This window comes from Ahaetulla prasina, chromosome 2 (genome assembly GCF_028640845.1).
Source record: "Ahaetulla prasina isolate Xishuangbanna chromosome 2, ASM2864084v1, whole genome shotgun sequence".
NCBI classification, from domain to species: domain Eukaryota; kingdom Metazoa; phylum Chordata; class Lepidosauria; order Squamata; family Colubridae; genus Ahaetulla; species Ahaetulla prasina.
Window position 1 is genome coordinate 278,459,979 of NC_080540.1, and position 14,165 is coordinate 278,474,143.

General features: G+C 38.5%; 1 protein-coding gene across 6 annotated transcripts in view; it reads left to right on the forward strand.

Moving 5' to 3' along the window:
* Positions 1-14,165, forward strand: part of LIFR (LIF receptor subunit alpha) — a 134,577-nt gene that overhangs the window by 58,651 nt on the left and 61,761 nt on the right. For all 6 annotated transcript variants that reach the window (XR_009153551.1, XR_009153552.1, XM_058170032.1 and 3 more), the window contains 4 exons: positions 1,649-1,772; positions 6,247-6,407; positions 9,830-9,993; positions 11,782-11,956. Coding sequence is in view for 4 of the 6 variants with exons in the window: in XM_058170032.1 (XP_058026015.1) it covers positions 1,649-1,772; positions 6,247-6,407; positions 9,830-9,993; positions 11,782-11,956 (624 nt within the window). In the remaining 2 variants the exon portion in view is untranslated. The remainder of the gene's footprint in view (positions 1-1,648; positions 1,773-6,246; positions 6,408-9,829; positions 9,994-11,781; positions 11,957-14,165) is intronic.

Genomic DNA, 14,165 nt, shown 5'->3' on the forward strand with positions numbered 1-14,165 from the left:
CCATGGCCACGCCCACCCAGCAACTGGGCAGAGAACCTCTTGCTAAAATTTTTGAAGCCCTCCCTGCAAAGATTATATTCTCTTAGAAGCAGGAAATTGTCGAGTTCGAACAAGGGGCCATCTTTGTAAAGATAAAGAAATGTTTAAGTACAAAATTAATTTGCAAGATTTATATGGCTACCCAATTCAACAAACTGTATAGCATACAGGAGTCAACTACAAATACAAACCCAACTGTGGCAGTGCCCCAAACAAAGAGAAACACAATACTTTAAAAATCAGTGTTGCAACTAATAATTTAGACTCCACTCATGTGGAACCAAAGACCTGGGGAAAAAAGCGCCATCTTAACTGCCTTTCTACTTGCCTTTATTAAAATGAAAAGTGCAGCACTTTCTGACATTCAGAGAGTTCACTTAAAGTTGACTATAAAATACTTCCTGTGTTTTACTTTTATGTAACTTTGTGTGGTTTATGGTTCAGTGGTTTGTGGCTTGTGCCGCAGCAAGATCATCATTCAGAGTGTTCGCTTCTTAGCGTGATGGCATGTTTTGATTCTTCTATTTTTGTTTTTATGGGTTTTTTTTGATGCTGCTTAGACTATTGTACCTTCTTTATATCTAAATTCACAATAGGCTTTCCACCTGTGAATTTATTCCCTCCTTTCCCCTAAGAGTGCATGGCTACTTACCCGGGGATCTTTCCTCATTTTATCCCTATACCAACCCTGTGATGTGGGTTGAACTGAGTTGGCCTTAAGTTTGCATGGCTGAAAATAGACTTGAATTTGAGTCTCCCTGTTCTAATCCCACCACTACACCATACTGGCTGTCAGTAGTGTGGCAACTGATTGCTGTTTTTAATAATTTATAATTTATAAATAATAATGTGTGGTAGCTGTTAAAGTGTTGAACTAGGCCTATGTTAAAATGTTGGACCAGGACTCAGTGTGGATTCTAAATCAATCTTAAGGTTCTCCGGGTACTGTCCCAAGGGTGCTTTTTCAGGTGGCAACTGGACTTTCTTGTTTTTTCTTTTTAAGATGTTTCGTTTCTCATCCAAGAAGCTTCTTCAGCTCTGACAGGAAAGTGGGGAATGGAAGGATTTATATTCCTTGCAGACAGCTAGTAATTTGCATCCTTTTAGAAGGTTGATGAAGCACTTGGGGGTTAATCTGTTTTCTCAGGATCACCTGAGTAGTGCTCCTGGTTCCTGAACCTTCTCTGGGAAAAGGAATTATTATCAATTTGTTGTAAAATAAGTTTGAAATATGAGATAGTTTGATTAGTTGCACCATTCTATAGCTCTAAATATATTCACTGGGCATTTATTTGATTGATTGATTTTTATCCTCCTTTTCTTATTTTTATAAATAACTCAAGGTGGCAAACATACATAATGCTCTTTCCTCCTCCTATTTTTCCCACAACAACAGCCTTGTGAGGTGGGTTGGGCTGAGAAGAATGACTGGCCCAAGATCACCCAGTTGGCTTTCATGCCTAAGGCAGAACTAGAATTTACAGTCTCCTAGTTTCAAGCTTGGTGTCTTAACTACTGGACCAGATTGGTCTCTTTTGAGTTTTCTGAGTTTTCTGAGTTTTCAGAATTTTGTAGTAGGTGTTCATGAACATTTTTATTGTGGTTCCAGGTTCTTCATATTCGGCTCAGAACTTGACATGTATAACACACAATCTCGATAATGTTGTCTGCACATGGACTACAGATGCTGGAGACGATTCAAAACTTACTTATGAATTCTGTTACAATGCCAGGTAACAATACTGATAACTTATGCAAAATCTTTCCCAAGATTTTTTACTCTGCTGTACTAAATTTATATCTGGAGTTGGTTTAAGAAAAGGCTCTTTAGAGACAGAGCACCAATGGAGTCTATAGAACTAAAAGTTTGCTTTGGCCTTGTAAATAAACTTAAGTCATTCATGTTTGGCTTCTGCCAATGGTCACTATAAATATCTCTCAGGTATGATAATGAAGTAGAAAGGACCGCATTCTTCACATAGTATCACCATTGGTATTTTCATTCACAACAACACTTGCAAATTGTCTTCCTCAACTGAATCAGAAAACAAACAAGGGATTTGTTTTAGTTAGATTTTACTTGCATTTCAGTTCTGAACTATCTTCAAGGACCATACTCCAGTATAGTTCTGAAGTTCATGAAGTTAATCCAGAAGTTGCTAATGCATGGTTTATTGGAGAAAGTCACCAGGAATGAAGGAGAAGATATAAATAAATTTCCCACATTCTAGTTTGCTCCAGATATCTGTCTAGTCCTCAGATATTGTAATTCTCTAAATTACCTTGGATGAGAGTTGGTCCAACACAACCAGAAATCTTCAATTTTGGGAAGATGGTGTAGAAAATGCAATAGGTTAAGTTGAAAATAGTTTGACTTAGAAATTTAGAACAAATGCCAACTTGAGGAAGTTCTTAACAAGATGGCTCTACAGACAAAAGAGTGTTTTTGTTACATTGCTTGCTGGCCATTTTAAGAACCAAATCAGTTTCATCTTTGTCTTTTTAAAACTGTATTGTATCAGCCTTCATTCAGGCAAAATAATTCACATTATAATTCAGTTCTTCCATGTTTTTAGCAATAGGAATAGCACTTAGACTTATATACCGCTTAATAGTGCTTTTACAGCCCTCTCTAAGTAGTTTTACAGAATCAGCATATTTCCCCCAACAATCTGGGTCCCCATTTTACCAGCCTCGGAAGGATGGAAGGCTGAGTCAACCTTGAGCCAGTGAGATTTGAACTGCTGAACTCCAGCTAGCAGTCAGCTGAAGTAGCCTGCAGTGCTGCACTCTAACCACTGCGCCACCCTGGCTCTTTTAAATAAGAATTTTGATGGAAATGAAAGGAATGATATTAGCTGGCAAATCCTTGGGAGTTTCATGGAACATCTCAAGCATAAGGAGCTGACTAACTACCTTATATATTGCCTGTTGTCAAGGTATACAAAGAAGATACTTCTTGGTAATTTCTGAGATCTGAAGAAACCATCATTAAAAAAAATATGTCCATACTCTGGTTTCTTTAAAACCAGAAAAAAAAATCTTTGTGCCAACCACAAAGAATGAGGATTCAGAGGTAAATGGTGTTCTGCTTTTTCCAAGAATCCCGTGATAGACATCACCAGACTGAAGCATTTGATATTCTTCCAAGAGACCGTGATCAGTCTGAATGCTTCTGTCAAAGGGCACTTGACATAGCACATAAAACATTTTGTTCTGTGAAAGTTTTCTCAATATGTAACAGGAAGTTGCCATGCAGCAAGCATTGTTATATTCTTTAATTAAAATACTTGGTACCTGGAAAATTCCGTGGTACATCTATGGAGAGATACAGTGGTGAAGAAGTGTTGTCACAGCCACTCAATAATATATAAAACCAAGGCTAGTCTACGTTCTTCAAAATTTGCCCAAAGTTCTTTTCCCCCCCCTGCCAATATCTCAAATATTTGATTGTCTATTACTTGGTATTAAACCACTGTTAAGCCTTCAAAAAAAATTCCTTTGGTCTTGCTGCTAAGCAGTTTTCAGCAAGAGAAAACTTGCTTCTAAGTTGGCAGATTTGAGGGTAAAGACAATGTGTTATGTTTCCCAAAGAGCATAAATCATTCTTTCTGTTTTTCTTTTGATTGTGGCTTTTTTTCTTATGCAAATTGTTAGAATTTTAATCAATATTTGTCATATTTTCTCCTAAATAGGAAGAAAAATATGAAGTTACTCATTTGCTCTATTTTTTAAAAAGATAATATTTGTAAAGCACTATGAAGCAGTATATAAGTAAGTCTAAGTGCTATTGCTATTGCTATTTAGTCCAGAATTTCTTATTTTTGACACCATATTTAATGGTAGTTTGGTTTTATTTTTATAGGTTTGTATCATAAACTACTGTCAGGCATGAACCAACCAGATCTACACTGTACCATTCAAATGAGTTATTTTATTGTTTTATGCCTATTTCACAGGAATTTTCCCAGACTAGCAGAGTCTAGAAAGACTGAATCAGGCTCAAAGGCTGGGGGGAAGTTAAGACCTTGTCCTCTTGTGTTTCTGTAATCAATTCAGGCAAATTCCCCATTTGATTCTTCCTCCTGACTGGGATGGTTGCTCTTCAACAGCCATCTTGAAAGCAGTGGAGGAAATCTTTTTTGGTTCTTGGTTCTGGAATAAATTCAATAAGTCTGCACTTTCTCAGTCTGTACATGTGCTGATTTGTAAATGCTCACTTTTCTAGAATTTAGGATAGAAAGGCATTCAGAGAAATATATATTAGATGAAAATGAAATAAAAATATGGATCTTCACAAAATATCTAAAATGTGTATTTTTTTTAAAAAAATGCCCAAAGAGATTGGCTGTGGAGATTCTCAGTCAGCTAGGTCATGGTTGTCCCAAAGGTGCTTTTTTCAAACTGGACTTTCTAGGTTTTTTTGAAGACATTTCACTTCTCATCCAAGAAGCTTTTTCAGCCCTGAAGAAACTTCTTGGATGAGAAGCGAAACGTCTTCAAAGAAAAACAAAGAAGTCCAGTTGCTTCTTGAAAAAAGCATCTTTGGGTCCCCAAAGAGATAACAGTAGCAATAGCACTTAGACTTATTTACCACTTCAACAGTGCTTTACAGCCCTCTCTAAGTGATTTACAGAGTTAGCATATTGGCCCCAACAGTCTACCATATTTTTGGGAGTATTTTTTTATTTATTTATTTTTTGTCACAACATCATATAAAAAGGATTATATAGTATATAAACATATATATGAGTAAATATTAGGAGGTATAAGCATCAATATATATATAGGAAGAAGAAAAGAAAAAAGAAAAAAAACAATAGGACAGGAACGGTAGGCACCTTTGTGTGCTTATGCACGCCCCTTATGGTCCTCTTAGGAATGGGGTGAGGTCAATAGTAGAAAGTTTTTGGTTGAAGCTTTTAGGATTATGGGAAGAGACCACAGAGTCAGGTAAAGTATTCCAAGCACTGATGATTCTGTTACAGAAGTCATATTTTCTGCAATCTAGATTAAAGCGGTTAACATTAAGTTTAAATCTGTTGGTTGCTCTTGTATTGTTACAATTAAAGCTGAAGTAGTCTTTATAAGCTGAAGTCTTTATAAGTCTTTATAAGCTGAAGTAGTCTTTATAAGATGCACCTGTTTCCCCCCTAAAAGGGGGTGAAAATTTGGGTGCGTCTTATATACCAAATGTAGCCCCGCCCACCCACTGGCCCCCACCCTTTGGCCTCTGTCTCCCAGCAATTTACCTCCTTGAAGCAAGCAGCAAGAAGAAACAGCTAATTCAGCTTCAGCACAGCCTAATTAGCACAAGTTGATTGTCGATTGGCTCGGCCTCCCGACTCTCAGCTGTTTCAGGCTGCAGGGATTACCATTGCCTATTGCTGCGCAGGCCTCTGCTGCTTGCTGCAAGAAGGTAAATTGCTGGGAGCAATTGCTGGGAGCAGATTTTTTTTTCTTGTGCTAATCAAACAAAAATGAAAACGAAAATGCTGAAAACGAAAATGAAAGTAAAGCAGGCTGTTTGTGCTCCAAAAATATAGTAGGTCCTCATTTTACCAACCTGGGAAGGATGGAAACCCGATTCAACCTTGAACCGGTGAGATTCCAATGGCCAAACTGCTAGCAATCAGCTGTCAGCAGAATTAGCCTGAGATACTGCATTCTAACCATGGTGCCACCAAGAAATAGTTTAACTTTTTAACTGAACATTTTTTTTTAAAAAAATATTGAGTATTATAGAAATGTATCCAGATTTTATATGTAGGGTTGAAATTGTAATTTGGCTCAGGCTTTCATTATTATTATTTTTTACCCATTTCAGTCCATTTCTACTCCAGGTTGCTATTACACTTTATTAAATACACCATGCATGTGTAATAATTTAATAATCAGTAATAACCCATGCAAAATAGGGGTTCTTTTTTTTTGTAACTTTGGCCTTCTTGTTATACATGTGTTTGAGGAGCATCAAAACGGAAAAAAAATGTCCTGCTTTCCTTGGAGAACCTCTTTAGTACTTTTTAGCCTATGTTTTTTTTTAGCCTATGGTAAGTGTTTACACTGGTAAATTCAATTTATTCTTTAATTTGACCTTAGACGGAGATTTCAATCTTCAACCAAGGTATTGTGAATTCCTCTGACCTTTGTGATTTAAAATAATTTCCAGTGGCTAAGATGACCTTTCTCTTTCCCTTTCTGCAGTTCTTCCAAACCACAATGTTCATTAACCAAGGAAAAAAAGGGAACATTTGGATTAATTGTCTTTGACCATATGCAGATTGAGATAACCACCTTCAATTCAGCGGAGGAAGGGGAAAATCCCCTAGCTAAAAGCAAATTTGTGCTTCCTGAAAAAGACATTTGTAAGTATACCTTTTCTATATTCAGAAACAGAATGTTTGGAATTTAGGGGCTAAGTTTGGAGTTAAGATGCTAAGAATCAGTCCAGGTGGGTTTCAGGCTTACATTGAACTTCCTATGCGGTCTAAAATAAAGCACTATCCTGAAATCTCCATGTATTTCTTTTTCTAGATCAAAGTATGTTTTATGCAATCCATAATGTGTAGCTTGTCCTGAAATTTATAATAAATACAGAGAAAATGTACTTGTTCAATTTGGGATTATTCTGTTTTAAACCTCTGTTGCAGTGGTGTCAAACTCAATTTCATTGAGGGCCACATCAGGGTTGTGATTGACCTTGGGGGGCCGGGGTGGGCATGGCCAGCTTGACATCGCTTGTGTCAGGGGTGCTTGTGGTGGCCCGAGTGTGAGTGTGACCTCTGTTTTCAGCTAGAATGGCATCCTGCAACATTCTGCCAGTGAAAACGGAGCTCGGGAGGACCGCAGGCAGCCCTCCTGAGCTCCATTTTCACTGGCAGAGGCACCACCAGCTGGTTCTTCACTATTTCCAGGGTGGCCCCATGGGCCAGATCTAAACACCCCATGGGCCAAATCTGGCCCCCGGGCCTTGAGTTTGACATCCTTGCTCTATTGCAACAATTCATCTTTTTTTTAATCCTCCTCATACACGTTAATAAATTGGAGGGAAGAAAAAGCATTTCCAGTGAAGTTAATTGATTTTTAAAAATCTTTGTTGTGAAGTAATCTAGAGATAAAATATTTGGAAAGAGGACTTTCTAATCTGAGGGTCTGGATCAGAGGTGAGTTTCAGCAGGTTCTGACCAGTTCTGGAGAACTGGTAGCAGAAATTTTGAATAGTTTGGAGAAGCGGTAGTAAAAATTCTGACTGGCCCCGCCCCCATCTATTCTCTGCCTCCCGAGTCCCAGCTGATTGGGAGGAAATGGGGATTTTGCAGTAACGTTCCTCTGGAGAGGGGTGGGAATGAAGATTTTACAATATCCTTCCCCTGCCATACCCACCAAGCCACGCCACTCCCACCAAGCCACACCCACAGAACCGATAGTAAAAGTTTTTGAAACCCATCACTGGTCTGGTGAGATTTGTTATGCTTTCTCCACTGATGATCAGGGCAACTGAATATTAGGTGTAATATGTTGTGACTCCTTTATGGTACTTGCAGAAGTTCAGGACACCACCGTGTTTCCCCGAAAATAAAACCCTGTCTTGTATTATTTTTTTTTTGAACCCTGAAATAAGCGCTTAGCCTTATTGCCATGCACTCAAAAACCTGATTCGGCTTATTATCAGGAGATGTCTTATTTTGGGGAAAACAGGGTAAACGCGACTTTCTTTGGCCAATAACAGAATATCTATTTCTGATCAGCTGGTTCTTTCTGTATGTTATATAGGACGACACCTAAGGTGATGCATGAACAAAATTATTTCATATAATTTCTACATATAACATAGCATGTTATATGATTTCTGTGTGTACATATGTACTGATACTTCTCAGAAAACATATATCCTGTTTTCAAGCTTTGGAAGCTTTGATTTTTGGTATAAATTCTGCTTGTTTTGCCTGTTTATAAAATGGAAAGATGTTTTTTCCATTTTGAGAATACAGTGGCAGATTGTGGTAGGTTAGAGATGATGTTCTATTTTGGAATTCAGCCAGACAGTAATTTCCCACAATATTTCATAATAATTTGGCTGTTTATGAAGGGAAATGAAAGGGTTTAGGGAAACCTTCCAATTTTATGAGAATGTGAAATTCTCCTGCAGTTTAAAATAGTAAGATTTGATGTACAGTTTTTTTCACGAGCGCGTGACTTCTGTTCAGTGTGAATCCCTGACTACAGTTATGATCTTTGAGTGCAATCTAATTAAAGTTTAAAATAAAAGTACATATAAGATTGTGGCAAAATAATATTGTCTTGTTTTCTTTTTACCCTGTGGTTAGAGAATACACTGGTAAATTCAATTTCCAGTAAAGCCATTTACACTTGTCAATAGCAATAGCATTTAGACTTACAGTATATACTGCTTCGCAGTGCTTTACAGCCCTCTCTAAGCGGTTTACAGAGTCAGCATATTATCCTCAACAAACTGGGTCTTCATTTTACCCACCTCGGAAGGATGGAAAGCTGAGTCAACCTTGAGCCTGGTGAGAATCAAACTGCCGAACTGCAGTCAGCAGAAGTAGCCTGCTGTACTGGATTCTAACCACTGTGCCACCATGGCTCATAACAATATTATCAGTTGTACTTTTCATGTTACAAATCTCTTCATCAAAGATTTCATTTCATTGAAAACTTCAATAGATAATTAGAACTGCAGAAAAAATAATTGCTACCAACCTGCCTTCCATTGAGGATCTGAATACTGAACTAGTCAAAAAGAGGGTTGTGAAAATATCTACAGACCCCTCACACCTTCGACATAAATTGTTTCAACTTCTACCCTCAAAATGACGCTATAGGGCACTGCACATTAGAACAACTAGACACAAGGATAGTTTTTCCCCAAATGCCATCATTTTGCTTAACAACTAATTCCCACAACACTGTCAAATAATTTACTAAGACTGTATTACTATTATTCTTCTCTTCCTTACTAGTATCTATCTCTTCCCACTTATTCCTATTACCGCATTGCTTGTATCTTTCAATTCATATTGTTTTTATTTGTTTCCTGGTATGATTTGATAGCTTATTAGTAATTTTGACTATCACTGTGTTGTATCTTTTTATTCTTGATGAATGTATTTTATTCTCCTTATGTACACTGAGAGCATATACACCTAAGACAAATTCCTTGTGTGTCCAATCATACTTGGCCAATAAAGAATTCTATTCTATTCTATTCTATTCTATTCTATTCTATTCTATTCTCTTCTATTCTATTCTATTCTATTCTATTCTATTCTATTCTATTCTATTCTATTCTATTCTATTCTATTCTATTCTATTCTCAATACTGTAAGTACTGATAGTTTGGTGGAATAGTTATTTTCACTGGATTTTTAAAAAATCCTTGCTGTAGGAGAAAAGCAGATTAGTGACTACATCATGACGGAAGAGAGACTATATGTTCAAAACATAGGGGCCGGTTTAGCTCACGCTGGTAAAAGCCTGTTATTAAGAACACAGTAGCCTGCAATTACTGCAGGTTCGAGCCCGGCCCAAGGTTGACTCAGCCTTCCATCCTTTATAAGGTAGGTAAAATGAGGACCCAGATTGTTGGGGGGGCAATAAGTTGACTTTGTAAAAATATACAAATAGAATGAGACTATTGCCTTATACACTGTAAGCCGCCCTGAGTCTTGGGAGAAGGGCGGGGTATAAATGTAAACAAAAAAAAAAAAACACTTATTGACATTCAGTAATTCTGAGTCCAGTTAACCTTCTTTCTTCCACCCAGTACTTGTTCCTCTGATGCCTCATATTCATAGACTGACTTCAGATTATATAGCTGACACATCGATTCTGGAATGGTATGATGGTGGATCAGTCTTTCAATACCAAATTGATTCTAGTTGGCAAATTCAGATTCTGCGTAAAGATCCAATGGAGGAAATAGCACTAGTAAGTTGTCTCTCTTTACACCTCTCTATTTGTGCATGTGTGTGTATATGTGTTTGTGTAACCTGATGGTCTCTAGCAATAGAGACTGATTGATCCCATTCTCAACTGACATTTGTAATCAAAGACACTGATCTTGAGCATCTTGAACTGAACAATCATTACAGTCATCAATAAAAGCAAGCTTAATCATTAAAGAAGCTGATGATAGAAAATGAAGAGGTTAAGGATGAAATTGCAAGGCAATTACTGTGATCCACTATAAGCTGGCAAACCAGTGAAATGGAATTAGAGGAGCTTTGAAATATTGGAAAATTATAATGAGACACGTGGCACAATGATTGCACTTTTGGGACATCAAGCAGAAGATTTCACTATGCTGCTATGGGATATGGAAATTATAATCCAGCATGTTTGCATGTCAGCGGGTTGAGCTAAAGTGCTTGAATGGGAGATCCTGTTTAACTGGGACCGTCTGAGTTCACATATATGGTGAGACATACTGGTAATTGGTTTTAGATTTAAACCAATGAACAAAACAGTCAGTATTCTTTATTAACCAAGAGGTACTGCTCAATATTATATGTAAACCATGTTACTCTAGGTTTTATACAACCCACAATAAAACAAGCCATGGCTTAGCATGATGTGTCAGAATAAAGAACCTCTTTAAAAGAGTCTCCTTACCTCTTAGTTTAACTAGCAGCACAGAAACTTGCAAGAATAAAAAGGATGAAGGAATATGTTTGCATATGGCAGCCATCTTAAAATGAGAGTGTCAACTCTGAAGCTGACCTGGTTAAAGTCATTTTTCTCCTGCCTCACAGTTGCCGCCAACTTTGAAAGGGGGAAGGGCGGGGGAAAGCAGATAGACTGGCTACCCATCAAAGCAAAAAGTTTTCCTGTGGGAACCGAGCTGAAGGTCATCCCAGCAGATGGCAGAGGAGTGACCAAGCAGCCTCCCAAGTGACCTTCATTGGACAATGTGACCAGTGACACATGGGGAGGGAATAGTGCTATTTTAATTAGGAAAAAAACCACGGGAACCTTTAGAATTGGTTTTCACTAGCTGTACAGATATGGTATGTCCAATAAATATGTTCTTTAAGGAATATACCTGCCTCGGAGTTCTGCTTTGGGTGGCTGCAGTACTCGGATCCCTGACAGAGAGATTCAGCAGTGAGAGACAGGATGCTTTAAAAAAAAATATTTAATTTTATTTACAAATTACAAAAATAAAAATAAAAAATGACAAGTACACTAACCTCACCAGATAATTACCCCCCAATTAATTTTAAAACAACAGCGCATAAACACCCACAAAAAGAAAGAAAGGATTGGGGGGAAATTGTCAAAATAAGATAGAAAGAGAAGGGAAAGAATAACTTACGTATTCTACTCATCAGTAATCCCTGGTTTACTAAGAATTATTATATTCTACTATATAATGGTTAGTACAAAATATTATTGTAGAACATCACAAAATCTCTGCATAATAACACATATTTCTTCATCCTTTAAATAGCAAAAAATGCTATCTTTTCCCAGACAAATGGATCACGCATTTCCAAAAATTGTTCTAAACATCTGGAATAATATCAATATTCTAATTCAATATGATTCTTTTAATCACCCCCCTTCCTAGGATCAATACAATTGGGGTGGGCAAAGATGGGGAAATCTGCATGAATACAATGAACATTAATATAGTCTTCTTTTTGCCTAAATTCTGGTCTTGCACAGCAATTAGTAGGTGCGGTAAAGTTATTGGAACAAATCTTGCAATTTCAGGAGACCTTTAATACATCAGTTGGCAGCAAAGATACTCTCCTTCGTTGGGAATGGACATCAGATCTGCCTTTTAATTGCACCACTCACTACTTTAGGATTCGCTGTTTTCTTAATGAGAAAAATTTTGCTGGAAGGAAGATGTGGAGTGAATGGAGCCCACTTGTAAACATTTCGGGTAAGATGACGGGATTGAGCCCAACTTTTGGAATAAGAAGAGTCTCTTATCAAATGTGCCGCTATTGATGGCTATCAAAGTATTAGATGAATGACTAGCTGATTCGTTTTCTTACCATTCAGTACCAAGAGTTTTTGTACATGGCTTGCTGTTTTCTAAATGGATGAAAGACTGAATGTTAACTACCCTATTATTAATGGTTTATTAATAACAATAAACTATTGCTATTACTAGAAATAGAAAAGTATGGGAGAATTATGGAAGTTTTGGTTTAAAATCTTGTACTAAAGTAAAGGTGCTTCCAGAACAATTTAGATTCTGGTTTAGATTATATTCTTATTTTTACTAGAAGGCACTGATAACATGGAATATAACTAGGTACAGTGGTGGGATTCAGCCAGTTTGCACCACTTCGGGAGAACCGGTTGTTAAATTTCTCAGCAGTTTGGCAAACTGGTTGTTGGAAGAAATCATTAGCGCAGAGAACCGGTTGTTAAATTACTTGAATCCCACCACTGACTAGGTGTACATGGCATGTTATACTGAGAGTCCTCAATTTATGACTGTAATGGAGTCTTCTCATTACTGTAAATCAGGATGATTTTAAAGTGGGTCATCACCTTAAGGGACCCAATTTTACAATCTAAAATAATAGAATAGAAATAGAACAATAACTTTATTGTCACTTTGAATGTACACTAACCAGCATACTTTAAAATGAAATTTTGTTGCATACAGCTTTCAAAGGGTCACCACCTCCAATGTGCACTACATGAACATGACAAAACAAACAAACAAACAAATAAATAACTAATGATTTTATTAGCTTGAAAAGAAGGGGGCTAGAAGAAATTACATCAAGCACAGTATAGTTAACAAAGATAGGAAGATGGTTTCCCTACTCATCTCACAGTAGAGAAGTTGAAATATTCCATTGAAACTAAATGGAAGAGATTCATGCGTCACTTTGAACACCTTTGAACATTATCCACCTACTGCTGAGTCAACATAAAAATGGCTTCCATTACTGCTCACCAATGGCTGGATGATTCTGGAAGATGCTATAAATCATGGGTAGAGATGGGACACCTCAGCACTGACAAAAGAAACAGTTTTTAATACAACATTCAGTTATACTGTGAAATGCACTCATAAGAGAATCAAGATTACATAATACTTTATAATGCCTTGGTAAGACCACACTTGGAATATTGCATCCAATATTGGTCACCACGAAAAGGTGTTAAGCGAGAGAAGAGCAGCAAAAATGATTAGGGGACTGGAGACTAAAACATATGAAGAACAGTTGTGGGAATTGGGTATGTCTAGTTTAAATGAAAAGTAAGACTGGGGTGACACGATAGCAGTATTCCAATATCTTAGGGGCTGCCATGAAGAAGAGGGATGTCAACCTATTCTTCAAAGCACTTGAAGGCAGGACAAGAAGCAGTGGATGAAAACTGACCAAGAAGAGAACCAACCTAAAAATAAGGAGATATTAATAAGGAGGGTCTGGATGGGGAGAAACAGGCTCAAGCTCAATCCCTCCAAGACGGAGTGGCTGTGGATGCCGGCATCCCGGTACAGTCAGCTGAGTCCACGGCTGACTGTTGGGAGCGAGTCATTGGCCCCGATGGAGAGGGTGCGCAACTTGGGCGTTCTCCTGGATGAACGGCTGTCTTTTGAAGACCACCTGACGGCCGTCTCCAGGAGAGCTTTCCACCAGGTTCGCCTGGTGCGCCAGCTGCGCCCCTTTCTAGACCGGGATGCCTTATGCACAGTCACTCACGCCCTTGTGACGTCTCGTCTGGATTACTGCAATGCTCTCTACATGGGGCTCCCTTGAGGGGCATCCGAGGCTTCAGTTAGTCCAGAATGCAGCTGCGCGGGTGATAGAGGAGCCCTCGTGGCTCCCGTGACACCTATCCTGCGCAGGCTGCACTGGCTACCTGTGGCCTTCCGGGTGCGCTTCAAGGTGTTGGTGAACGTCTTCAAAGCGCTCCATGGCATAGGGCCGGGCTACCTACGGGACCGCCTGCTGCTACCGAATACCTCTCACCGACCCGTGCGCTCTCACAGAGAGGGACTCCTCAGGGTGCCGTCGGCGCGACAGTGTCGTCTGGCGACGCCCAGGGGAAGGGCCTTCTCTGTGGGGGCTCCCGCCCTCTGGAACGAACTCCCGCCAGGACTCCGTCAACTTCCGGACCTC